Raw genomic sequence first — 25411 nt, 5'->3', positions numbered from 1 at the left:
TGTCATAATTGTAGTGTGAATAATCCTGGAATATAAATATTGGTAATAATTCAATTATACACTTTTATATTTTTTGTACAGCAACATTTTATTTTCATTAATCAATTTTTATATGTGATAAAGAGAATTTTTGACATTTTTTGGAGCATTTCTCACATTCTACAATTTGATCAGTAGAATATTCATATACAACTTTATAGCTGTGCATTACATATCAAAAGAGTCACATAGGCTTTTGTACTAATTCATTTAATTGTTTCTAATCTGTAATTTGTTGCTTATCACACGATACTGTTAACTGGTACAAAAATTACAAACCTTAAAAAATCAATGATATAAATCTATAAAAAATTAACACAACAAGTGACTTTAAGCGAATTCAAAATATAAAAGTAAAGTAAAAATATCTATTGAAATCTTTATCATTATATGTTCGTACAAAAACATACGTAAACGAAATTTTTTATAAACATTTTTTTATCTGTATGTCTCACATACAATTTTTTAATATCAACATAGACATATATATATATTCTTCTAAGACTGTCTTCGTATACGTGTTTACAAAAACAATATATGTATATGTATTATAACAAAAATGTTTCTTTGAATCGCAGTACATTTTTATGCTACAATTTTTCTGTTAATAATTCAATTCATCAAAAGATAGACATGTTAACAGATGCATTACAATATAATAAATAAAGAGGGAAATCTAAACTTTTTGAACGAACATCTTCGATTACTATTTAAATTTAGTTGAACCAAACGCAGTAATTTACATATAGTTACTATAGAAAAATATTGTTTAACTAACAAAAAATTCTCTTACATGCAAAAGAAAGTATCAAGAGCTGAATTAATGTAATAAAACATTATGTATGACATCAGTGCAATTTATAAGAGTAATATGAAGTTAATATAGCGTAACTTATAATCAATTATTCTACATCTAATAATAATGATGCATCGTAAAAATAATAACTATTATTGTAAAATTATTTCAATAGCTTAGTCACTAATTGATAAGTAAAAAACTTTTTTTGCCCCTTTTTTTCTTTCTAGTACAATTTTATTTTAGATATGGCATCGTAAATCTCACGTTGAATTGATTCTTGAAATCTAAATATCTTTTTTTCTTTTTTACGTCCTACGTTATACAATCAGTAACAAATATATAGCACATTTATATAACATAGCCTCAAGTATATGCAGGTATGAAAATCTTTTTCTTTTATGAACTCAATATCCTAACAAAGCTAAGATTTGAAATAATATTTTATCTTAAAATATATTCAAAATATACGCGAAATATCAATAATTTCGTATATTTCTATGTTTATTCTGCCTTTGCTTACACCAAACTTTTGTAGCATTCATTGAAAGACAGTTATGAATAATAGGTACTTTATATTTATATTGAAGTTTTAACGTGAATTCATTCTCTTTCTTTGAAAATATTGCAAAGTCAGATTTGAGTAGAGAAACGAGGACGTGGCAGGTCTCCAAATACTGTATCACCATGAACGCTTTTTGCTAAAGCTTTAATCGAAGCTCGAATGTTATGTGGATCATGTGGATCTCTTGAGAGCTGCAATAACATTTTATTGTTTTAAGTAAAAAGATATTATCTTGTAAGGTACTTATATATTATGCAAACGTATCAATAAATATTATAAAACTATCAATAGCTTTGTTGTCAATATGAATAGCTGTATATTATACATATTATACATATTTATACCTGATCATCATCTTCATCTTGAACTGTTTTGCGGACAAATGATGGAAAAGATGGAACACTAACTGGTAACGATTTGGCTAATGTAGGATGTCCGCCTCTTTGTCCCCTTGGCATGTGAATACCTTCATCTTGACCTGAATCTAAGTATAATACAAATAACATTATTTAAATCTTTTACATTGAAATTAAGATTTACATAAATTGGAAGTTAAACTAACCATCTGTATCAGATCCTTCTTCTGAAGATTGAACTTGATCAGTATTAAGAGTGTCTTCCATTCCTTCCAAAGGAAATAAAGCTTCTGTGTCAAAACTAGTTGGTTCTTTAGTGTATATGTATATTCGATCTTTCTTATCTATGCTACCATTCTAAAAAAATGTTAAACAACTAATAAATTTTATAACTACAATTATTCATGGATATACATTAAAAGAAGTCACAAAAAAACATACAACAAGGAGATTAGGAGAATGTTTAGCACCAGTTTCATATTTAACATTAGAATTTGCAATAATTTTCGTCTCATTTGATACTACTTGTGATGTGTTTACTGTATTTGTTGTAGAGGTAGTTAAACTGGTTGTAAAACTGTCTGGAGTTGTAGGAGGAGTTTCTATATTATTTGTTAATCTATTCATTTCTTCTCCTTTACAAATTAGCCTGAAACATATATGTATTTTAAAAAAATATGTATAAAACCTAAAAATATAACTCTAAAGTAAAAATATGATTATATTATGAAATGAAACCTTCTCAATAATCTATGTTCATTATGAGCTCTTTCACGAAACTGCTCTAACAATTGATATTGTTCAGATGTAAAAGCACGAATTTTATTTTCTATTTCTGTAGACTGTCTTTGTACAGCTTCTTCAAGCTGCTGTTGGAGACCACCCAAAGCCACTTGTACATTATTAGGTAACTGTGACACTGGACAGATGAATTAAAATATATGAAAAATATTTATATAATTTGCATTTTATATATACACCAAAGAATAAAATATATCGTTATTTATTATTCTCTTAGGCATTTATTTGAATTATATTTAATTAATTAATATATCAATTTACCAGAGAATTTAGTAGGTTGTTGAAAATAATCAAGTTCATCCAAAGTATTATGAGTGATTACTATTCTAAACACTGGACTATAATCTGGATTAGACCTTAATTTGTTTATTTCCTCAGGTGAAGTCTGTAACAAAAAGAATACAAAGTATTCATATACTTGAATAACAAAAGAATATATGATATTTGTTTATATTCTCTAGCAATTATAAATAATGTAATACTCACAACAATATCAGTATTAATAAGAACTAAAGCAGCACCATAATCTCTATGCACAGCATGAGTATATATTGAACAATTGTAACAACGGTGAATAACCCATGATCCTACATTTCTTATCTCTACCAAACCTGGTTGTTCCTTAGTAATACCTTCAAGTTCTGGTATTGATGCAAGGTTCTATTGGAAGCAGATAAATATTTTTAATGGAAGATTTATATTATTATAATGTACTATAATTACATCATTGAATCAACAGATATGTAAATATTATGACTTATTGCATAATTTCATCAGCTATTTACTAGGTAAGCGACTGCAAATTTTTTCTTAAAATTTATTATTTCGTTTATATAGAAAAGTTTCTAAGTCCAAAACATTCAATAATAATTGTTATTAGAATATGAATTCGTCTTGAAATTGAGTGTTTTGTAAAAATGTATAATAATTGTTAGAAAAATTTTTACCTGCTGAAAGAAACCGTCGTTCTGCTCTTCAGGTGTCAATTCAATATCATTGATGTTGACCTTCTGCAGTTCAGTGCCCCTGGACTTTATGGACACATTTAAACATTTGCATGCTATATGCATCTTACACAATCAGTATACAATGTTTTCTAAAAGAAACTTTAAAAACCAGCACACTGTTTCACTATGCCGGGACTCATATACACGTATACAGTTCACTCGATAGTACTTTTCGTAATGTTCGAAATAAATTTCCGGGATTTTCCCTTGACCACTTTCGACTTTTACAATTAATACTAATCGAGACTTTCATAAATAATTACAACGAAACAATAGAAAATATAAAACGATAGTTTGACTCAAGGAGTATATTGTTATAATATCACAAGTTTCGCGCTATTATTAAATTTCAAATATGTTGTTTTTGTTTAGTTAAAGACCTTGTTGAAAAGATATTTACTTTCGAGAAAGGTAACTTAAGCACATTATCTATATTTTGGATGCGACGGATTAGTTTATTATCTGATTTGATCGGAGAGTTGATTTATATACTGTGACAGATTCACACACTTAAAGCCAAGTAAACGAATTACCGAAGCTCATGGCTCTGTCGAATACATGCACATCTATATGTATTTATGTTTGAGAGTTCGTTTTCACCATATAAAGAGATAGTTTTGGATATTAATATCCCGAATTTTTGTATAACTGATAGTAAAGGATTCTCCACACTCGGATTAGATAGTTATCTCTACATTTCTTATGTATAACACACGTATTTACAAGTATTTTTGAAAATGTTCGGAACCTCTACTAAAAATAAACACTGATTTATAGGTATGTGCAGATGCGTACGTGATCACCCCAGACTCCCAGACAAAAACACACTTGCTAGTCAATTGACTGTCTTTACCATATGACATAGGATCTTGACAGTATAAGAGTATAATGCTTATACATATATGTATATACATAGATACAAGTACAAGGTTATTTGAAATTACTTACACGATATATAAATTTTATTTTTCAATTAAATAATTTCTATTTCTTTTTATAATCGAGAATGGTAATAATGAAATAGACATTTATTTATTCAATGATATTATAAAATGCTAAAGAGATATCTTTTGATTGAAACGAGTAACTAATGTAAATGTATTCGGGAGTTGAAGCAGTTTCGAGTTTTATTTTAAAAACATTCTATTTCCAACTTTATTTTCAGGTATAAAAAGGATAATAAAACAGAACACAGTGTGAACTAACAACTTGTTAACAACAAAGATGTAAATTACGATATTAATCACTGTGCAAAAATACTTATAAATGAATTATAAGGAATAACATATTTTATTTTAAACAACTGTTATATTTTGCATATAATATCTTTACATATATTACTTTACAAATACGTATATATGTATATATTTTTTACTTAAAGATATGTATATATCTTTTACTCTATATAATACTGTCAATTGTATAAATTTACAGTAGCATTATATACAAATTTATAATCATAAAATTTTCTTTGTTAAATCTTTGTTATGTAACAAATTAAAAGGGAATGTATCTACAGGAATGTTATTTACAAACAATAAAAATGTTGGAATGCTAGTTTCATAACAACATAACTATAAAAATATAACAAATTAGTTTTAGTTTTATAATTTTGTCTTAAGATATTCTTCTTTCCATTTGAAATACTCATTAAATCGTATTGCAGCATACCTATAAAGCATTATATAGGTAAAAATAAGTTTTTTTAAAGTAGCATGATAAAAAGATGATTTTAAAACAGAATATTTATTACATTGTGGATTTCAATAAAAGTGATGGAACTGACTTGAAGCTATATATTTCACATATACTTACTCTAAAAAGTCAAAGTCAATTGTTGAATGTTCACTTTGTATGAGTCCCCAACAACCCCAAAAAAAGTGTGATAAAAGAACAAATTTATTTACTTGTAAATACAGTAAATTAATTTCATTTTGAGGTACACATTTTACATTGTTATATTCCTGAAGATATACATTTAACCACGCTTTCTGCAGTTGTTCTTCAGGATATAATGAATAATCAGGATTATCAATACCTAAAATTAAGTTGTATATAATTATAAGTTAATAAATTTTATTTTTATTATACATACATCTATTTTGTACTTTATAAATGAAGATATATCTTGATTATACAAATTATATTGTAAAAAATATCATTTGTAGTATTATATTTGAACATATACTTAAATTACCAGCAAATTCAGCAAAATGATTAGCTATGTCATAAGCTTGATAGTTATATCCTGTATATTCAAAGTCAATAAACGTTACTGACATTTCCTTTTCATTATAAAGTACATTCCCTAGAAGTAAATCATTATGAGCAAATACTACTTCATTATTCAAATTTATCAGTTCCTTTTTCAGTGCTTCATATTCCTGTTTTAACACACCAAATGGCTTTATGAGCTTCTCAAACCTAAAGTGATAATAAATAATAATTATAATGCAAATACTACAAATAAATATAATTATATTTGAATTTATAATCCAGTATATTACCTTGTTTGCTTGGTAACATCTAAAAATTCTTTTGGCATAATTTCCATAAATTTTTCTAACTTCTTCCAAACACAAGCATCTTTGGGTATCTCAGTATCATCAGGTTTAAGTCTATGCATTTGAGCCATTCTCTTAGCAACTAATACATATATGTCAGAGTTTCTGACTGTTTCTGTTGTAAGTATATTACCTTCAATGAACTGGTAAGCTAAACCATTATTGAATGTAGCATAAATGGAATGTGTAAAACCTGCTTTGTTTAATACCTGTTTAAATAATCAATTTATTCTTGATCACTCATATGCATGTATTTTTACTTTTATCTTTTCTAATATTGTACTTACTCGAATATTTCTTGTTTCATCTTTTCGATCGATGAGCAGATCTGTCTTATGTCCATAAACTCTAACTAATACCATCTCATTGTAATGCTCAGAATACCATACTCCTATAAGTTTATTTGTGATTCCATCTGTAAATATCTGAAAATAAAATTTATTGTAGTATTGAAATACATATTTCTATTTATCTTCCTGTAATAAAATATATATTAGTTAATTAATATTTATCAAATTTAAATTCATTAGAATTAATATAATTCTTAATAACTAACAATGATTATAATGGAATGTTGACTTAATAGTGAAGAAAAATCATAGATATATGAATAGATTTGATTATCAAGATGCAGAAGAATGAAAATATTTGACAGTACAGTGATACATATTTGTTCTTAAATAATAAGTCCAAGAAAAACACATTTATCAGTAGATAAGGTCATCATCATAAGATATGAATAAAATGATCTTAAATTTTATATCCTTTTTACATTATTACATTACTACATTATTATACACTATTATGTATTATAGCATCAATTTTAATAATTCTAAATTTTTATTGCATTAAAAATTTGAAGATATAGTTATAACAAATATTAGTACTTACTGTAAATATTTAAATACAACTTGTATTTCATTAAAAACTTTACAGCAAACATGCTTTTGAAACTATAATAAATCGAAAAAATGAGTACATAATATCAAACCTTTACAAAATATATATATATATATATATGTGTGTGTACGTATATGTATGTAAAAAAATACTATATAAGTTGCAATATATTTTACAAAATGTTTTACCTTAAAGTGCAATTTATCCAAAGGCCATGTTGGTCTGATTTTCTTAATTATTTCTTTAGCACCATCAACAATTTTACTTTCATCAATTGTTATGTCAAGATGCTGCTCTTCGCATAATTGGTCCATAGTTGTATCTTATCTGTAACACGTAAATGACACTTCATTTGCGGATCAACTTTTAAGGATTAAATTTTATATCATAAATAATTTACTAAAAATATAGATCTTGTTTACGATTATAAGCTATAAATAAATAGTACCTTAACACTAGTGATATCTATGATCTATCAAAACATTGAAATATATGTGTCACTTACAAAGCGAGGTACAGTGTAGAATTATTCTGTTGTACTAGAGACTGGAGCTGAGATGTTCATGTGAATTTCTACATAGTTACTACCAGCTACTGCCACTGCTACGTATATGATAATAATGACATAATAAGCAACGATAGACTACAGTAATATAAGAACCTTGAATTCATTATGATTCCATTAGATTACGAAGATTCTATTCATTTACCACATTAAATGACTTCGTATATTACATATGTATCTTTGCATAAAAATAAAAATGATAAAATAATATTTCACAAATATTGCTATTATAATTATTTTTAATCATACTGAATAATAAAATTATTACAGGATTTTGTTTGTTCATCTAGTTCTCAAAATATGTAGAAATATAATTTCATATTTTCACATACATATAGGTTCTGATATAGGATATCTAGGATATAGGTTTTCATATATAGGTATTTAATTTTATAATTTGCGCAAGAGCTCTTATAATGTACTATTCGATATTTTATATTTTATCATTTGTTTACAAATATTATTCTTAAAAAAGCTATTAATATATAGGTTCTATTACTAAGTTTCGTTGGGAGTTACAAAATTTAAATTGCTTTAATAGGTGATAAAATTTATTAAGATGTAATGTCAGTTTTAAACATGTTTTAAATTAATATTGAAATAGGAACTGTCACTATAAGAGGTTTATAGAACTGCAAAGAATAAAAATTTATCGTGGAAAGTACATATTTAGGAATTTAAAAGATAACGAACTATTGATTTAGAAAATATAATGTTTAAGAATGTTATCGTATTTAGTTTATCAAGTTATGTACAAGTATAATACATATTATAAAACATTACAAATCATGTTTTGTCAAACGAGAAAAATTTGTAGTTATTCATTCGGCTAACTTCAAATCAGTTTAAATCAAGTGATGCTTGTGAGTAATTTCTGGCGCCTAGAATATAGAAAATACCACAGTCATGTGAAAAAGAACTCTTAAAATTATAAATTATGAATGTTATTTTGTATGACATAAATGTTATACATAAAATTAAAAGTCTTTTAACAAATACTTTTAAATGTTTAATTAATTATTCAATTTAATACTTTGAATTTATATACAATCTGTGTTTTTCCATGAAATTCATCATAATATTGTATTGCGCGTGTTGAAAAAATATATGAAGTTAAGAAAGATGTATATTTTTAGAAATATTTCATTCATCTTTTGTGTTTATTGTGTTTTATTTTTGTGTTCCTCCTCAATATCACATTCTATATACATACGTAAATAATATAATAAATAAATATAACAATAACTTTCGTTTACCGTGAAATTTGTATATACTTGCAAAATTTTATAATCTTTAATGCTCACTAAAATTTCAAGAAAATGTCAAGAAAGGTTCCACTTAGTCAGAATGAAATACAACCTACATTCAAAGGATTTCTTGAACGTATGAAAAGTAAACGCGATGTACAATCCAGGTAAGAAAAATATTTATTCAAAGTAGTCTACCAATAACATTTAATAAAAGTTTTTAAGATACAACCTAAGTTAGAATAAAGTATTACATAAGATATAACCTTTTTGTTCTATTTGTATATACTTTAAATGTGTTAATTACATTTAAAATATATCTTACTACATATAAAATATGTTTCGTTTGATTTATAGCACTCCCAAGTCATCAAATACAAATGTAAAACTAGGTGATTTAGATACATCTATGGACTTCAAACTCATCAACACTGAAAAATTAGAAACAAATGATAAAACGTCTATTATATCTCTTGTAAGAATATCTTTATTATATGTAAAATACGTCATTTTATAATATAATATAATTCTAATATAATTATGTATTTTAGAATAGTTCTGAGGATTCAATGTATTACAATGTTAATAAGAGTACCACAAAAGCAAATGATAGCAATTTGAAAGATAATTATGCTGAAAGTTTTAAAGGAGAAAATCCATGTAGAAATGTACAAAAATCACAAATTAGACATAGTTACTTATCAGACAGCGAAGATGACATAGTGATAAAATCAACTTTAAGTTTAAATAGAAAAAAAAGAGTTCTTAATAGTAGTAGTGAAGAACAAATGTCAAATCAAAGTTTATTATCTACGAAAAGGGATAAACCACTCGATAATGTATTTTTGCATACAGCTACTGAGAGCAGTAATATGCAAACAGAAACACAAGAAAAATATTTGATTGAAAGTAATAGTCCAAGAACTCCAAAAAAATGTTCAAACTTCAAGAAAAAAGAAAATATTATAATATCAGATTCAGATAGCAGTCCAAATTTTAAACAAAGTTTAAAAAGAACCCCTACAAAAGGATGGATAGGGCCAGATTTCAAATTAGATTTAAAACCTTTAGGCTTAGGAAAACAGTTGGATTCATGGATACAATCTACAAAAGGAAAACCAATAATGGCTTCAGTACCAGTAAATATCAATATAATTGTTATTGGTAATATTATTATTAATACATAATTAAGGTATATATAATGCAATTATTTTTAGATTACAAAAGATGAATTGGAAAATAGACATAAGGATTTAAAAGATTTTCAAATAGAAATTCTTAGTAAATTTTACACTGCATTAGACCAAATACCATTACCAGTACTAGAAAAATTTCCACAGTTTAATGCACATTCATTTCAAGAATTAAAAATTTTATATCAACACGTTAAAGCAAAAATTCGTTTAGTTGAGACAAAGTTAGCACATATTAAAATTGATGAAAACAAAAAAGTTGCTGATAAAGAATTATCTGATGTTACGAATAATTTTCCATTATTTAAAACATCTGAAACTTTAAATCAGCAATCAGTTATAAGTATTTCAGATAACGATAGTTTTAGTGTATCTAACACTAATTTATTAGATGCAGAATCAAGTTATACTGCGAAGACACAAACGACCTTGTCAACAGTAAAAGAATTCCCCAATTTCTTACAAAAAGAAGCTGAATCACAAATAAAGGATCAAAAGAACGGTATTGATTTACAGAGTTCTGTAAAAATTAAATCAGATGATTCTCCAGTTCAAGGGAAAAAAAGTACATTTGAATTGAAAAGGCCCATTAAAGCAACTGGTTCTGAACTTTCTAAACAAATAGGAGAAATATGGAAAAAGGAAGAAGGGTCCAAAGTTACTAATACTAAAACTAAAGTTTCTAACTTAAATGCAAATACTAGTTTTGACAATACATATAATATAGAAAAAGTACAAATTAGTGAAAGTGCATGTCCTGAATGGAAAGAAAGAGAAAATTTTCAAATTCCTGAAAAACTAGGATGTGAAAATAAACCAGCTGATTGGAATGTAATGGATGTGCCACATATGAAAGGTAGATTTAATACATTATATTTATATGTATATAAGTATCAATTTAGTATATATATGATTATTTATTTATTACAGACAAAATTTCATTTTCTGAAGAGATAGTTGATTGTTTAACTCAAGAATTTAATCAATTTCCCACATTAAGTAAAGATTGCAATATAAAGCTGGATTTATCAGGTAAATTTGCATCACAAACTCATCTTTTATTTATTTACATTTTTATTATTGTACAATTCCTGTTTTAATTTGTCTGCAGCAGGTGCTACACAAAATACTAATAATGAAAGTAAAAAAGAACAGGAAAAAGATAAAATAAATTCGCCAATAGGTATTTTTACTGGAAGTTATAAGAATGATGGTGTTAGTGGTGAATTTGATGGATTAACATATCCGCATTCACGAGAAATGTTAAAGGTAAAATATTTTATTCTTTAATGTTATTTTAATTTGTGAAATTGAATTAATCAAAATGATAATATACATAAATTTAGCATTCTAAATTTTGTTGTATATCAAACATAATACTTTTTAAGGTTTTTCGACAAAAATTTGGATTATATTCATTTAGACCAAACCAATTGCAAGCAATTAATGCTGCAATTTTAGGGTTTGACTGTTTTGTGTTAATGCCAACTGGAGGAGGAAAGTCACTATGCTATCAACTCCCAGCACTTTTATTACCTGGAGTAACAATTGTAATTTCACCATTAAAAAGTCTCATTCTTGATCAAGTTCAAAAACTTACTTCTCTTGATGTAAATTTTCCAAGTATTATTTTATATACATATACTTATATATTGTTAGATACACATAATTTATTAACAAATTTTGTATAGATTCCAGCCGCACATATGTCTGGTGGAATAACAGATAGTCAAGCAAGCGGAATATATAGAGAACTTTCAAAGAAAGAACCATCTCTTAAATTATTATATGTAACACCAGAAAAAATTTCTGCGTCTCAAAAATTTTGCAATCTTTTGACTACATTATATGAAAGGGGGTTATTAGCAAGATTTGTTATTGATGAAGCACATTGCGTTAGTCAGTGGGGTCATGATTTTCGTCCTGATTATAAAAAATTAAATCGTCTCAGAGAAAATTATCCTAAAGTACCAGTGATTGCACTAACTGCAACAGCTACACCAAGAGTTAGAACCGATATATTACATCAATTAGGTCTTAGTGTACCTAAATGGTATGTAATTTGATCTTAAGTATATTTATTACATATAATTCTAATTAACTTGTAATTTTTTATAATAACATTTCTTTTATTCTGTCTAGGTTTATGTCAAGTTTTAATAGACCTAATTTAAGATATAGCATAATTGCAAAAAAAGGAAAAAATTGTTCAGATGAAGTAATAGCTATGCTAAAAATGAAGTACAAGAATGAGTGCGGTATTGTTTACTGTTTATCTCGCAAAGATTGTGATGATTATGCGATGCAAATGAGAAAAAATGGCATTAAGGCACTGAGTTATCATGCTGGCCATACAGATAGTAGTAGGACTGATATTCAAGGCCGATGGATTTCAGAAGAAGTATGAAAATACAAATAATTTCATAACTTTCCTTCTTATAATTATACAATTTATTAATTGCAAATAAATTCTAGATCAAAGTTGTTTGTGCAACAATAGCATTTGGAATGGGGATTGATAAACCCAATGTACGATTTGTAATTCATGCAGCTCTTCCAAAATCTATTGAAGGTTACTATCAAGAAAGTGGACGCGCTGGACGTGATGGGGAAAATGCAGACTGTATATTATTTTATAATTATGCTGATATGCACAGAATTAGAAAAATGATCGAACTAGACAACCCAAACCCTACTGTAACAAAGACTCATATAGATAACTTATATAAAATGGTATCATTTTGTGAAAATAAGACAGATTGTCGCAGAGCACAACAACTTCATTACTTTGGAGAAATGTTTGATCGACAACAATGCATTATAAACAAAGCCACATCATGTGACAATTGTAGATGTAAAGTAAGTACATTTAAAACAATAAAGTATATGTTAAATAAAACTTTTTAAATATTTTATAACTTATATACAAATTTTTAGGATGATTTCACTATGTTAGACACAACAGATGAAGCGAAACATATTTTGAGAGCTGTACGTGACATTAATCAATCAAGAAATTCTAATCTTACATTAGTACTTCTTACAGACATATTTAAAGGAAGTGACCTCAAAAAACTAAGGGAATCAGGTAAGCGAAATTTAAATTTTTTATTGTATGTTACTTATTTATGTAATATGTAATATAGCTATCAAATATTTATGTAGGTCTTACTAAGAATCCTTTATACGGCCGTGGAAGATCATGGAATAGGCACGACATAGAACGTTTACTTCATTATATGGTACTCAAAGAATATTTACAAGAGCAGATGTATATAAACAATGAAATTGCTTGTGCTTATCTAAAAATTGGACCGAATGCCAGTGAACTCATGACAAAAAAAGATATAAAGGTAGAATAACAAATGCATAGATTTACTTTATTTTACAAATCTTAATTCTTAAAAGTGAAATATCAGAATAGATTATTAAAATATAATGTTTCTTAATATAGGTAATGCTTCCTATGAAATCATCCAATAATAGTACTACTGCTGTAGCAACAGTATCTACAGTTACGAGAAAGATTGACAAGGTACTTTTGGAACTACAACAACGATGTTACCAAGAATTGATGGAAATAATAAAAGGAATTGCTGGAGCACTCGATATTTCAGCATCTTCGGTTATGAATATGATTGCAATTAGGGCAATGAGTCAAAATCTTCCAGATAGTGAAGAAGCTATGTTACGAATTCCACATGTAACTAAAGCAAATTTCGAAAAATATGGAAAAGCACTATTAGATATTACACAAAAATATGCTGCAGAGAAATATGGTAAAATGCTGTTATATTTAAATGATTTGAATATATAAATACAGTACCTTTACATAGTACAATAATTACTGAAATTAATAACTATGATTTTTAATAGTATTAATGAATGAAGAGAAAGAAGACAGTAATAACGACGCTGATGATGATACATGGTATAACGATACTACTACTTTTACCGCTAAATCCAACACAGTCCGTGGTATAAAACGTAAAGGTAAAAATAGTTACCGAAATACAAATAAAAAGTACAAGCGGACAGCGTCAAAGTAAGACATATATACATATATACGTATATATACAATGTCTGAAAGGGTTGGGATAAAATTTACGCTAACTTACTATAAACTTATCCGAAAATACTTTATTGAAGCGTTTAATAATTTTTATTAATTGCTTTGGCGGTTATAATAAATGTTCGAAATGTCTTCCTTCGGCAAGAATGCAGGCTTCCATTCGTCAAATTCTTTTGAATATTCCTGCTGTTGTACAAATAGTAGTAAATGCATTTTGGATATTTCCCCAAATTGGTCTTCTATTTCTCTCATATTTTCATAAGTCAACTGTTTCGCTAGAACCTGTAAATAGCAATCCAGAGGAATTAAATCTGTTGACCTAGGAAGTCAACTGATCCAACGTTGAGAAAATTTCGGAATATATTCAAAATGCATTTACTACTGTTTCTACAACAGTAAAAATATTTGAAAGAGTTCGACAAATTGAAGCTTGCATTTTTACAATAGAAAAAAGATTAGAACATTTATTATAATTGCCAAAATAATTAATACAAAATTTGGACTCTTACAACTCTTCAGTAAAGCATTTTCGGATGTAAGTTTACATGAACTTTTTTTACCTACTTGACTTTATTAGCACGTAGTAAAGTTCTGTCCCGACCTTTTCGGTCACCCTGTATATTAAATTTAATAAAATGATTATTACAATAATTTTAATATAAATCATGTTACTTTTTAATAATTCTTACTTTATTATTAGTTCGCGAAGAGGAAAAGCAACAACAAAAGTAAAAAATACAACCACATACTCAAATAAAGGCCCGGGACTTGTGAGTTTCAGTTAATATACTTGTTTTTGAATTGTATATTTGTATCTATAAGAGTGTAATGCTCTGTATAACTTAGGATACAATGTATCTGTAATACGAAGTTGGCATTTCTGCCATTTTATCTCAGAATAATGCAGCAGTATTATGTATGTTGTTTTTGTAAGGAATCTCTAAAAGTCTTGTATAGAATTTTGTAATAAAATGTTTTATTTTTAATAACGATTGACTTTAATTATGTATATCGATTAATAAACTATTGAAAGGTATTTTTCCAATTATTTATTGATGTAACAACTTACTTTTGTAGATATACATTATCTATCATTTATTTATAATTCTACATGTTATATTTACCATAAATACAACATATTTATGTACAATTTTAAATAATTAAATAATGTTAAATAACTTTAATTAAATTAATAATTTTTATAAATAACTTTATTATTGTAGCATAACTTTGTTTTATCATGAAGTTAAAATACAAATTTAGGCTGTTAAATACTTTATAACTAAATATTATAATAATCATAGTTCAGGTTGCACTATTCTTGTCTGACGGTCTGCATTTTTGATATGTTTTTTTAACAAATCCATAACTTCATTGTCAAATTCAGGTGGAGTGGGCTTTGCACCTGTAGCCCAGTAAAATATGTCCCAATCGTTGGTTGGCAGATTGATAAGGCAATCATACAAGTGTAATTGTTTATCATCAAAGCTAGATAAATATTTCTTAGCAAATGTACTTAAAATAAGACCATTTTCTAACATACCACGTTTACGAGACTGATATAATAATCTGAAATATACAAAAATAAAATTATATTGAGAAATATGTTATATTTTAATACAAATAATATTTAACCTCTGTGTATCTTTGATATTACCGAGCTTTTTTAACATCTTTATTCTCTTCACTACGTTTCTCATATAATGGTATGTCAAGTTTTTGGCTTTCTGGATGAATTACATCCTGAAAATCGTCCTTATAATGCGCACAAGTTGTTGAAATACATTTTACCAGAGATACTGGTTTAACCTTAAACTACATGTTACGAACATTTTAATTACATGATTTGATAATAATATAATTGTTGTTGACATATTATTATTTGTGCTTACTACTGGTACAAGAGATTTTACAAAAACATTCATTTTTGTTCCCTTTATCTTTTATGTTCAAAATTTAGAATTTATACAATTTATTACGTCGTTTTACAATCAGGTGTATATGTATAGCTATATTTTCGTAATACCAGGCAATACATAAAATCAAGTGGTAGCTTAAATATGTTTCTGTGTTAATTATACCTATCTATATTATTAATAATCATTAATATTCATGTACTGAGTTATTTATCTTCACTTATATACAATTAACGTTTGTCAAATAAATGAGTAAATTTTACTTATTCTGACACACAGTTGATAATGTCATCGCGTTTGTTTAATTAATTACAGTTGTAGTTATTTTAAATTTACTTATGTATAATAAATATAATTTCTTCAAGTAATTATAAACAAAATAATTTAGGTATTATTATATTATATGAAGATGCAAATATTTTTTACTTCATAAATTATAATTGTACCTTTCAGCATCTCTTATCAATCAATGGTGTGCTACTGTTTTATTTGTGTATTTTAAGGCAATAATTTATTTATGCAATTGATGATAAATTTTGTGTGATTGTTAATGTAATTGTTATACCAAATACAAATTTTTTATTGAGCAATGATTATAATAATTTTAGTTATGTAAATATAAATAAGAGTTCAAGCGAATTAGACTGCTTCATAAATCATTAAAAGCCATTGATTCTATTCTTTCGATGGATGATACAATGTTAATAGATATCGAAGATCATGATGAAAGCAAGATGTGTGCTACTACTTCTAATATACATGAAAAGACCTTAAATAGTTTTGCACATGAATGGAGTTCCTGTGATATATTTGAAAGAAATGAAAATGATATTAAAATACAATATGTTGTTAATGAAGAAGAAGAAGAAAAAGAAAAAGATTTACAAACAGAAATTGTCAAACAAAATACTTCAACTTTTTCTCAGAATGAAACAGATACTCATTGGCAGGACAATACATTTTTAAATGCATTTACACAATTTGATTCTTACGAAGTAAAAGATAATGTTTTGGAGTGCTTTAAGCAGGTTATTAATAGTTTTAATATCTGTAAAATTATTTGTAGGGCTATTTAATATCAAAATTTTTTAAATTTATATGGCTATTATATCCTTTAAAATAGGTAACTCAAAATTTTGAGAATTGTTTGGAAGAAACACTTCCCACAGAAATTATAGGTTCAGTACATACGCCAAATAATGAACAACAAAATGTCAAATCATTAAAAAGAAATTCAATTGATTATAGTAATGCTATTCCACATAAAATATGTCATTTAAATGATAAAATAATCAAACAAAATACTAACATTCATCATAAAAGTTCAATAAACAATGATACATTTTATGGTCTACCAAATAAAGCAAAGGAACTTTTCTTACGAATAAGGGGTATTAGTACATTATATCGTAAGTATTTCATTTATTAAAAAGATAATGAAGTTCATTGTTAATGACTTGTTAATAAGTTTCATTTTTATTCATACTACATTTGCGTTAATCACTAATCTTTAGAATGGCAAGAAGATTGTTTGAATTTAGATGCAGTAAAGAATAGAAAAAATTTAATTTATGCACTTCCTACTAGCGGGGGTAAAACATTGGTTGCAGAAATACTAATGTTGCAAGAGCTTATATGTAATAAAAGAAATGCAATATTTATATTGCCATTTGTTGCTATAGTACAAGAAAAAGTAAGCGTAATACTTATACAATACACTAAAAAGAGTAACTATACAATTTTTATGGTAACTAATTATATGAAATACATATCTGCCCATAACTTTTAGGTTCAAGCAATGACACCATTTGCACTTGAATTAGATTTTTTAGTTGAAGAATATGCAGCATCAAGAGGAACTTTTCCCCCAAAAAAGCGTCGCAAAAAAAATAGCATATACATGTGTACTATAGAGAAAGCATTGGGTTTAATAAATAGTTTAATAGAAGAAAATCGTTTTAATGAAGTAGGTAAAAACATTGAGAGGTTTGGCAATACGACTTTTACTATACTATACTATACTACACTACTGTACAATATGATTATTTTAAAATATTTTAGATTGGTATTATAGTTATTGATGAATTACATCTTCTTGGAGAATCTGGAGGAAGAGGAGCTACATTGGAAGTTCTTTTAACAAAAGTATTGTACATTTGTAGTAGGTATAATATTAACTTTGTTGATACTTAGTTTATATATAAATCATTATATATATTATATATTATACTTATTTTAGGTAATGTTCATATTGTTGGAATGAGTGCAACGATAGGTAACTTAGAGGAAATAGCAACATTCTTAAATGCAGATTTATATACTGCAAATTTTCGTCCTGTTGAAATTAAAGAATATGTGAAATGTGAAGAAAATATTTGGTTACTTGATTTAAAAACAGAAGATGTGCTGACAGATGTGAAAAAGATCAATTATCGTGTAAGAAATACATATTTGTTGTATGTTGTAATGCTATATTTTTTCGTATATTTATTAAGCAATCAATAATTATTATTCATTTGTTTTAAAAGTATTCAAATGATGCAGCAATGATAGATCCAGATCGAATTGGAGGTTTAGTAATGGATGTAATTCCAAAAAATTCATGTCTCATATTTTGTTCAAGTCGTAAAAATTGCGAAAATGTTGCTCTATTGTTATCTAAACTTTTATTCAAGTTAGAACTTTTTTATATTTTAAATATTTACATATTATTATAGATTTTATTACTTATATATGCAATAATTTGTAGATCATTAGAAGATTACAAAAGAGATGAAAAACAAAAATTATTAAATGCACTTGAAAGTGAAGAAGGCCTTTGTCCTATCTTACACAAAACCATAAAATTGGGTGTAGCCTATCATCACTCTGGCCTTACATCTGAAGAAAGACGATTATTGGAAGATGCTTTTAGAGCAGAGACTCTTTCTGTAATATGCTGTACATCAACACTAGCAACTGGAGTAAATTTACCAGCAAGAAGGGTATTTTAATCATTATTCGCTTTTTAAACGGTAGTTAGTTATATTTTATTCTTATTAAAAAAATTTAATAGGTGATATTAAGAAGTCCATATGTTGGCAATCAGTTTCTAAGTTTAAGTAGATACAAACAAATGACAGGGAGAGCTGGTCGTGCTGGTATGGGAGATGTTGGAGAGAGTATACTAATATGCAAAAATAATGAATTAGAAAGGGTAAGAACAATGTATCTCTATGTATCTTTTCATGTACCCCTATTGTATAAATATCTGTTATATAAATGAAAAATATTATTATATATTAATAATATACAGGGTGGTTGGTAACTGGTGGTACAAGCGGAAAGGGGGTGATTCTACGCGAAAAAAGAAGTCGAAAATATAGAATAAAAATTTTTCGTTTGAGGCTTTGTTTTCGAGAAAATCGATTTTGAATTTTCGCTCGGTACGCGTGCACTTTATCACGTCTCTTTATAACGGATCTCACTGTAGATCATTGTCTCGATTGACGTTATGTTGATAAACACTTCCAATGTGACCGAAGTGTTTCCCTACCTATTAACTTACTATCCGACTTTTATCGCTATCCACTATCAGTACCTATTAGTCTACCATCATGTCTACATACAGCAATCGGGAATATACGGACATGATACTTTCGTTAGGTGCGTGTGGTGGTAACGCATCAGCCGCAGCTAATCATTACAGACACCGGTATCCCAATCGTCGACATCCTGACAGACGTGTTATTCAAAGAGCAGAACGAACCCTCGGCGAATATGGTTCTTTTGAAAAACTTAGACGACATGGTGGTCGTCGACGACGCGTTAGTGTAAATGTTGAAGAGCAAATACTAAATGACGTTTTGGAACATCCTGACATAAGTGCAAGAAACCTTTCTTTGCGGTATAATCTTAGTTGCTTCACGATTCTTCGAATTCTACACGAAAACGACTTACATGCTTATCATATCACCAGAGTACAAGAACTCATGCCTCACGATAAGATTTCGCGAAAGACATTTTGTCATTGGTTGCTTCAACAGCATGTCAATGATGCAGAATTTCTGTTAAAAATTTTATGGACCGATGAAGCGAAATTTACAAGGGACGGCATGTTCAATGTCCATAACATGCATAATTGGCAAAATGAGAATCCTCACTCTATTCTTGAAACACATTTTCAAGTAAGATGGAACGTAAACGTCTGGGCTGGCATAATCGGACATCTAATTATTGGGCCATATTTTTTCGAAGGAAATGTAACGTCAGCAGCATATTTCGATTTCTTACAAAACAAACTACCGGAATTATTAGAAGATGTACCGCTGAGAACTAGAGGAAGTTTAATTTTTCAACAAGACGGTGCACCGCCACATTTTAGTCGTCATGTGAGAGATTTTTTAAACCAACATTACCAAGGCTGGATTGGTAGTGCTGGAACAACAGCTTGGCCACCACGCTCTCCTGACTTAACACCGCTTGACTTTTATTTATGGAGCCATATTAAATCAATTGTCTATTCTGAAGAAATCGCAAGTTGCGAGCAATTGAAAGAAAAGATTATTGTAGCCTTTCATACTTTAAAACAATCGAATACGTTAGAAAGTGTTCATAGAAATTTAATTAGAAGAGCAGAAGCATGTGTTCGGCAGAATGGGCAACACTTTCATCAATTTTTGTAATAATAAACTTTATGATTACTTCATATTATTTCATTATGTATTCCTAATTTTCCGTTACGGCAAAAACAAACTTAAACTGCGATAATATCCATCGAGACAACGATCTACAGTGAGATCCGTTATAACGAGACGTGATAAAGTGCACGCGTACCGAGCGAAAATTCGAAGTCGATTTTCTCGAAAACAAAGGCTCAAACGAAAAATTTTTATTCTATATTTTCGACTTCTTTTTTCGCATAGAATCGCCCCCTTTCCGCTTGTACCACCAGTTACCAACCATCCTGTATATTTACCACATAGGTAACAGAACTTCTGAAATCTAAAATGGATGATTCTTTAAGCACAATACACATAGACAGAGACAGAGGTATAAATAATTTAATTTTAAGTGCTATATTATTACATATAGCAACAACTAGATGTGAACTACACAAAATAGCGGAAAAAACATTACTTAATATTCAACAAAAACGTTTAAATGTGAATGTTAAACAAATCGTGGATGATGCACTAACTGAATTTTTAAAAGCTAGTGTAATGAAAATAAAGGAAAAAGAGACAAATTGTGATATATTCAAACCAAATGTAAGCGTTGTTTTTCCATCACAAACTATACCTTCTAATGACACAATTATAGAAACAAAAAGAAAAAGAATATTAAAGCTTACTAATGAAACTGAATTAGAGTTATGTAGCCTCGGACGTGCAGCTATGAAAGGTAGAAATAATGTTACTGCCAAGCATTTAATAAGATATTTTTTCATATAAAATTGTTTTATATGTGTACTTTTTCACGTTGAAGGTTGCATTGATATGCAGTGTGCATATACATTGTATCAAGACTTAAAAAAAGCTCAGGAACATTTAATTCTTATTGATTATTTGCATCTTTTATATCTTGTTACTCCTTATAATTTAATTTCTCAGATAAAGCCGACAGGAACAATTTATTATGATGTGGTAACTTATAATTTATAATTTTTATTAATGTTTATCGTTATTGACGATAACTTTTTAATATTTTTATAAAAATTGTAGGTAACTGGTTTATCAGAAACGCAAATGAAAACAGCAAGACTTCTAGGAATTAATGAAGTAAACATAGGTAAAATACGTGATGGATTAATGCCTAAGGTATATATATAAAACTCAGTTCGTTTGCATTGAATTTATCTTCATGTTTTATATGTATGTGACAGAATGTGGAACCAAGAGTGATACATAGATTTTATATAACATTAATACTGTATGATTTGTGGTGTCAACATGCAGTATATGATATAGCAGAAAAATATGAAATAAATCGAGGTATTATACAAAATCTTTTGACTGCTGTATCATCGTTTGCATTTTCTGTAATTCGATTTTGTCAGGTTAGTAAGTGCAGTTGGTAAGTGTTAACAAGTTAGTGCGTATAACATATCATTTCCTAAAACTTCAGTGGATAAATATTCCAGGAATTGGATGAATTTTGGGCATTTAAGGATTTATTGAATGTGTTTAGTAAAAGATTGTCGTATTGTTGCCCTTTAGAGTTAGAGGCATTGATGGATTTGCCTTTAGTCAAAATTGTAAGAATGTTTTTTACTTAGGGCATAAAATAAAAATTTATTTCGATTATACTATGATACCAATTTCGTTTTATAGGGTAGAGCGCGTCAGTTGTACAATGCCGGGTTTAAAACAATGCAGTGCATAGCTAAAGCTCAACCAATGGATTTACAAGAAAAAATTCCATATTTAAGTAAAAAAACTGCCAGACAAATTATTGAGGCTGCCAAAGTAAATAAGTTACATTTTGGATTATGTTTGTATTAATGACATTATATTATATCTTATTTTCACTATATTTTGCAGTTACGAATAGTGGAAAAAATAGAAGATTTAAAAGAAGAAAGAGAAGATATTTTAGATGGCATACATATGAATGTCTTAAAGGGATTTTAAATTGTATAATTTTTAAATATGGCATATATATATATAAACAAAAATTAAAGATTTATATAGTATATTACAATATAATCTAATTATAAAGTTTTGTTAATTACAAATAAAATCGATACATTTGTTCATTGTTCTGAAGTTCCTGCAGACTGTGTGAAATACATTAATATTTTAAAAATAATACATTATTTAAGTTACTTATGAATAATTTATTATTAACTGTATTATCTCTAAGTTCTTTAAAATGTGCCAAACAGATCAATGTATTTTAAGAATAATACATTGTTTAAGCTGGCACATATATTAAATGTCCAAAATGTGATTGATGTCACTTGGAGAATGTCATTTGATATTAGAACATTATGGAACATTTTCTATGTTGATATACAACTGTTGTTGCTGAACGAGATAGAGTAAATATAAAAAAATAATAAATTTTATTAAAATACAATTTTTTATGAAATATAAAAAATATCGTGTTTAATCACTACTTATTATCTAACGTTTTTTATACAAACATGGCTTTAAAGTAATAGGAGGTAGATTATTTCTTCTACCTCTAATGTCTTTTTCTTTCTCAAAGTCTAAAAAGTAAAACAAGTTGTGCGATAAATCTTTCCAGATAATTTTGAAACCATAACTATTAATTGCTTCTATAAAATCCTTTACTTGTTCAAATCGACTTTCAACTTCAGCTATCTTTAAAATACCACTGCGAAACAAATAAATTTTTGTTATACGAGTTTAATTTATATTAAAGTTTACAAATATATATACTCAATATATACTCATTTATATTATTTACTTTTATTTTTGTACTTACCCTTTTTTAAGAACCCTATTTGCTTCTACAATATAGTCTTTAAGATTAGTTCCCATAAGTGATAGGCAAAATACAACAACATTTACACTACTTGCTAATAGGTTTGTATGTGCCACGTCACAAGCAGTTACATTTTCATTTAAAGAAACAAAATCAAAAGAATGTACTTTATGAGGAACTACAGTAGCAAGCCTTGCTTCTCCACATCCAAAATCAGCAACTATGTATTCCTTTGGCCTATGACATGATTAGTATTTATATAATGTTCAATGTAACAATTATATATCAATTTATAATTGTAATAAATATACTAACATTTTTTTAATTGAAGCTATTACTATATCAAGAGGATTTACAGGCCATTGATCGACTTGTTGTTTATATCCTTCATGATATGCCTTAAATGCATCAGGATCACTTTTAAAATATTTTTTAGACTCTGAACTTTCATTATTATAAAGTGTTTCATTTAGATATCTGAACCTAGAAGCTTTTAATTTAGTCATCATTCTTTGTCTTAAAGATTGTGGTTTCATATTTATTTCCTTCATTTTTTGTTCTTTTTGTTTATTAGCAAGCAATTTTTCCAAATGCTTGATATCTAAGTTACGGTTTATAATTACTTGTGAATCGTTATTTTTTTTTTTGGGCACTGTTGAAAATTTACTCTCTTTTTGTCTTATTTGTTTTTTTAATACTTTACTCAATTTTTTTGTTTTCTCATTAAGCTTTTGCTTCTGTTTTGTTTCGAGTCCTGTAGATTTTGATTTTGCTTTTTTTGCAAGCTCTTTATCATTATTAAGTTTATTCTTAGATTGATCAGAAATTTTATTCTTTTTATTTTGTTTCTGCTGTATTAGTTTTTTGTCGTTAATTTGCTGATTCTTTTTATTTTGAACTTGTCTACTTATTTTACCTTTGTCCTTGTTTTTTACATTTACGACATTTACAGTGTCAGAATTCAAAATATTAATGAAAGCACGTTTTTCCCCATTCTTGTGTATTTGTTTGACCGTTTTAGTTAATTTATTTTTCGTAGATTTGTTTTTGAACTTCAAATTGTGATCTTTAATAATAGCGGATTTATGTTTATTCTTGTCATCTTCCGTTTGTTTCCTTGTCTAAAATATGTATAGTAAATGTAACTAGATATAATAGGCATAAAGCGGATGTTTTATGATTTGATGTGATTGCAAACGTTTTCTACTTTGTATCATGTATAAAAGTATAAATATATATAAATGTTCTCTAAATACATATATTGTATAACCTATTCTAACTCACCTGACGGTTATTCTTCGCGCTAACATTTTTACCAGTATTTTTTGCATTAGTGGCACTTTTCTTTAATTTTTTAGCCATATTAGTCTTTTATTATACTTTTTTTTTGTACAAAATTATAAATATTAATAAAAAAGTACATCTACTCTTCACCTTCTATGGTATACATACGTTGTAACAGTCGTTATTAATTTCTTAAACAAATGAATAAATTATATCAGTTCTGTGGAAGGAATCTTTTACCCGGGTTCATTCCCCTTCACATATTATTGCTACAAGAATGGAGAGTTCAGAAGAAGATTAACATACTTAATACGATTTCTCTCTCTTTTTACCTGCTTTTTTAAAACAAACAATTACGTATAGTTAAGAAATTTGTTTAGCTACATATGTTTAGCATTGTATCTATCATCAAACAGACGAAATAAGTTCCGAAGCTATGGTTTATATCATAAAAATGTTTAATTCATTCACAATAGATGGCGTTTATTATAGTAACTGATAGGTGCTGCCATGTAAAGCAAGTAAACGATACTTAATGCATATCTGTCTTATTGTTTCATGTTAATAATAAATAATATTAACTTACTTTTGGACATTACTTCTTACGAATGTAACGTTTATTTTTTCATTATTTATATATCTTTACTATGTATATTTAGCTATAAAATATATTTA

General features: G+C 27.3%; 6 protein-coding genes across 11 annotated transcripts; 2 read left to right on the top strand and 4 right to left on the bottom strand.

The window, feature by feature from the left end:
* Window positions 1-735: 735 nt before the first annotated feature.
* PRAS40 (Proline-rich Akt substrate 40 kDa) lies at window positions 736-4395 on the bottom strand. The gene is made up of 8 exons (XM_069131988.1): window positions 3505-4395; window positions 3044-3217; window positions 2819-2942; window positions 2495-2675; window positions 2198-2405; window positions 1963-2113; window positions 1745-1884; window positions 736-1591 (listed from the first exon to the last, which is right to left on the bottom strand). The coding sequence occupies exons 1-8, from the start codon at window positions 3625-3627 to the stop codon at window positions 1469-1471; spliced, it is 1224 nt and encodes a 407-aa protein (XP_068988089.1). The 5' UTR covers window positions 3628-4395; the 3' UTR covers window positions 736-1468.
* A 558-nt stretch (window positions 4396-4953) lies between these two features.
* eas (ethanolamine kinase 1) lies at window positions 4954-7962 on the bottom strand. Its single transcript, XM_069131993.1, has 7 exons — window positions 7534-7962; window positions 7217-7355; window positions 6416-6553; window positions 6072-6337; window positions 5762-5988; window positions 5380-5602; window positions 4954-5235 (listed from the first exon to the last, which is right to left on the bottom strand). The coding sequence occupies exons 2-7, from the start codon at window positions 7340-7342 to the stop codon at window positions 5169-5171; spliced, it is 1047 nt and encodes a 348-aa protein (XP_068988094.1). The 5' UTR covers window positions 7343-7355; window positions 7534-7962; the 3' UTR covers window positions 4954-5168.
* A 244-nt stretch (window positions 7963-8206) lies between these two features.
* Window positions 8207-15134, top strand: Blm (Bloom syndrome helicase). Of its 3 annotated transcripts, none has more exons than XM_069131979.1 (15): window positions 8207-9007; window positions 9198-9315; window positions 9392-9979; window positions 10058-10889; window positions 10964-11065; window positions 11148-11302; window positions 11422-11643; window positions 11725-12086; window positions 12176-12434; window positions 12509-12892; window positions 12971-13121; window positions 13199-13386; window positions 13488-13812; window positions 13910-14078; window positions 14806-15134. In XM_069131979.1, exons 1-15 carry the CDS (start codon window positions 8913-8915, stop codon window positions 14888-14890), a joined length of 4035 nt encoding a protein of 1344 aa, XP_068988080.1. In that variant the 5' UTR covers window positions 8207-8912; the 3' UTR covers window positions 14891-15134. The 3 variants fall into 3 exon arrangements, with proteins under 3 accessions (XP_068988080.1, XP_068988079.1, XP_068988081.1); XM_069131978.1 differs by having other exon boundaries at window positions 8208-9007; window positions 11145-11302; XM_069131980.1 differs by having other exon boundaries at window positions 8210-9007; window positions 9397-9979; window positions 11145-11302; window positions 14806-15133.
* Window positions 15135-15298: 164 nt separating this feature from the next.
* Window positions 15299-16275, bottom strand: LOC138189818 (succinate dehydrogenase assembly factor 2, mitochondrial). Of its 2 annotated transcripts, none has more exons than XM_069131995.1 (3): window positions 15998-16275; window positions 15763-15914; window positions 15299-15674 (listed from the first exon to the last, which is right to left on the bottom strand). In XM_069131995.1, the coding sequence occupies exons 1-3, from the start codon at window positions 16028-16030 to the stop codon at window positions 15404-15406; spliced, it is 456 nt and encodes a 151-aa protein (XP_068988096.1). In that variant the 5' UTR covers window positions 16031-16275; the 3' UTR covers window positions 15299-15403. The 2 variants fall into 2 exon arrangements, with proteins under 2 accessions (XP_068988096.1, XP_068988095.1); XM_069131994.1 differs by having other exon boundaries at window positions 15763-15920; window positions 15998-16258.
* A 417-nt stretch (window positions 16276-16692) lies between these two features.
* Window positions 16693-22757, top strand: mus301 (mutagen-sensitive 301). The gene is made up of 16 exons (XM_069131981.1): window positions 16693-17049; window positions 17145-17430; window positions 17536-17714; window positions 17811-17987; window positions 18083-18182; window positions 18261-18457; window positions 18550-18695; window positions 18771-19005; window positions 19077-19217; window positions 20986-21403; window positions 21488-21645; window positions 21724-21819; window positions 21885-22058; window positions 22143-22256; window positions 22333-22467; window positions 22543-22757. Exons 1-16 carry the CDS (start codon window positions 16708-16710, stop codon window positions 22630-22632), a joined length of 2988 nt encoding a protein of 995 aa, XP_068988082.1. The 5' UTR covers window positions 16693-16707; the 3' UTR covers window positions 22633-22757.
* Window positions 22758-23050: 293 nt separating this feature from the next.
* Window positions 23051-25198, bottom strand: LOC138189813 (uncharacterized). Of its 3 annotated transcripts, none has more exons than XM_069131986.1 (5): window positions 25069-25198; window positions 24737-24927; window positions 23768-24573; window positions 23453-23689; window positions 23051-23341 (listed from the first exon to the last, which is right to left on the bottom strand). In XM_069131986.1, exons 2-5 carry the CDS (start codon window positions 24812-24814, stop codon window positions 23128-23130), a joined length of 1335 nt encoding a protein of 444 aa, XP_068988087.1. In that variant the 5' UTR covers window positions 24815-24927; window positions 25069-25198; the 3' UTR covers window positions 23051-23127. The 3 variants fall into 3 exon arrangements, with proteins under 3 accessions (XP_068988087.1, XP_068988088.1, XP_068988086.1); XM_069131987.1 differs by having other exon boundaries at window positions 25043-25157; XM_069131985.1 differs by having other exon boundaries at window positions 24737-25160.
* Between the last annotated feature and the right edge of the window lie 213 nt (window positions 25199-25411).

The sequence above is a fragment of the Bombus flavifrons genome, chromosome 2, assembly GCF_040668555.2.
Source record: "Bombus flavifrons isolate JBK064 chromosome 2, iyBomFlav1_principal, whole genome shotgun sequence".
Lineage (NCBI taxonomy): Eukaryota > Metazoa > Arthropoda > Insecta > Hymenoptera > Apidae > Bombus > Bombus flavifrons.
The sequence above is the reverse complement of the archived record's forward strand: the minus strand, read 5'-3'. Positions and strand labels throughout refer to the sequence as shown.

Excerpts from the sequence above, each read along its gene's own strand:
- LOC138189818 (XM_069131994.1), bottom strand. The coding sequence starts at position 16,030 with ATGAATGTTTTTGTAAAATCTCTTGTACCAGTA. Across the intron at positions 15,921-15,997 it reads TAAAATCTCTTGTACCAGTA|TTTAAGGTTAAACCAGTATC; the intron begins GTAAGCACAAAT and ends CGTAACATGTAG. Across the intron at positions 15,675-15,762 it reads AAAGATGTTAAAAAAGCTCG|ATTATTATATCAGTCTCGTA; the intron begins GTAATATCAAAG and ends TGTATATTTCAG.
- mus301 (XM_069131981.1), top strand. The coding sequence starts at position 16,708 with ATGGATGATACAATGTTAATAGATATCGAAGATCATGATGAAAGCAAG. Across the intron at positions 21,404-21,487 it reads CGGACGTGCAGCTATGAAAG|GTTGCATTGATATGCAGTGT; the intron begins GTAGAAATAATG and ends TTCACGTTGAAG. Across the intron at positions 21,820-21,884 it reads GTGATGGATTAATGCCTAAG|AATGTGGAACCAAGAGTGAT; the intron begins GTATATATATAA and ends TGTATGTGACAG.
- eas (XM_069131993.1), bottom strand. The coding sequence starts at position 7,342 with ATGGACCAATTATGCGAAGAGCAGCATCTTGACATAACAATTGATGAA. Across the intron at positions 6,554-7,216 it reads TGGATAAATTGCACTTTAAG|ATATTTACAGATGGAATCAC; the intron begins GTAAAACATTTT and ends TTTTATTTTCAG. Across the intron at positions 5,989-6,071 it reads GATGTTACCAAGCAAACAAG|GTTTGAGAAGCTCATAAAGC; the intron begins GTAATATACTGG and ends TTATCACTTTAG.
- Blm (XM_069131978.1), top strand. The coding sequence starts at position 8,913 with ATGTCAAGAAAGGTTCCACTTAGTCAGAATGAAATACAACCTACATTC. Across the intron at positions 11,303-11,421 it reads ATTCACGAGAAATGTTAAAG|GTTTTTCGACAAAAATTTGG; the intron begins GTAAAATATTTT and ends ATACTTTTTAAG. Across the intron at positions 14,079-14,805 it reads TACAAGCGGACAGCGTCAAA|TTCGCGAAGAGGAAAAGCAA; the intron begins GTAAGACATATA and ends CTTTATTATTAG.
- PRAS40 (XM_069131988.1), bottom strand. The coding sequence starts at position 3,627 with ATGCATATAGCATGCAAATGTTTAAATGTGTCCATAAAGTCCAGGGGC. Across the intron at positions 1,885-1,962 it reads AGAAGGATCTGATACAGATG|ATTCAGGTCAAGATGAAGGT; the intron begins GTTAGTTTAACT and ends TATTATACTTAG. Across the intron at positions 1,592-1,744 it reads AAGATGAAGATGATGATCAG|CTCTCAAGAGATCCACATGA; the intron begins GTATAAATATGT and ends ATGTTATTGCAG.
- LOC138189813 (XM_069131986.1), bottom strand. The coding sequence starts at position 24,814 with ATGGCTAAAAAATTAAAGAAAAGTGCCACTAATGCAAAAAATACTGGT. Across the intron at positions 24,574-24,736 it reads GCGCGAAGAATAACCGTCAG|ACAAGGAAACAAACGGAAGA; the intron begins GTGAGTTAGAAT and ends TACATATTTTAG. Across the intron at positions 23,342-23,452 it reads AATAGGGTTCTTAAAAAAGG|TGGTATTTTAAAGATAGCTG; the intron begins GTAAGTACAAAA and ends TTTGTTTCGCAG.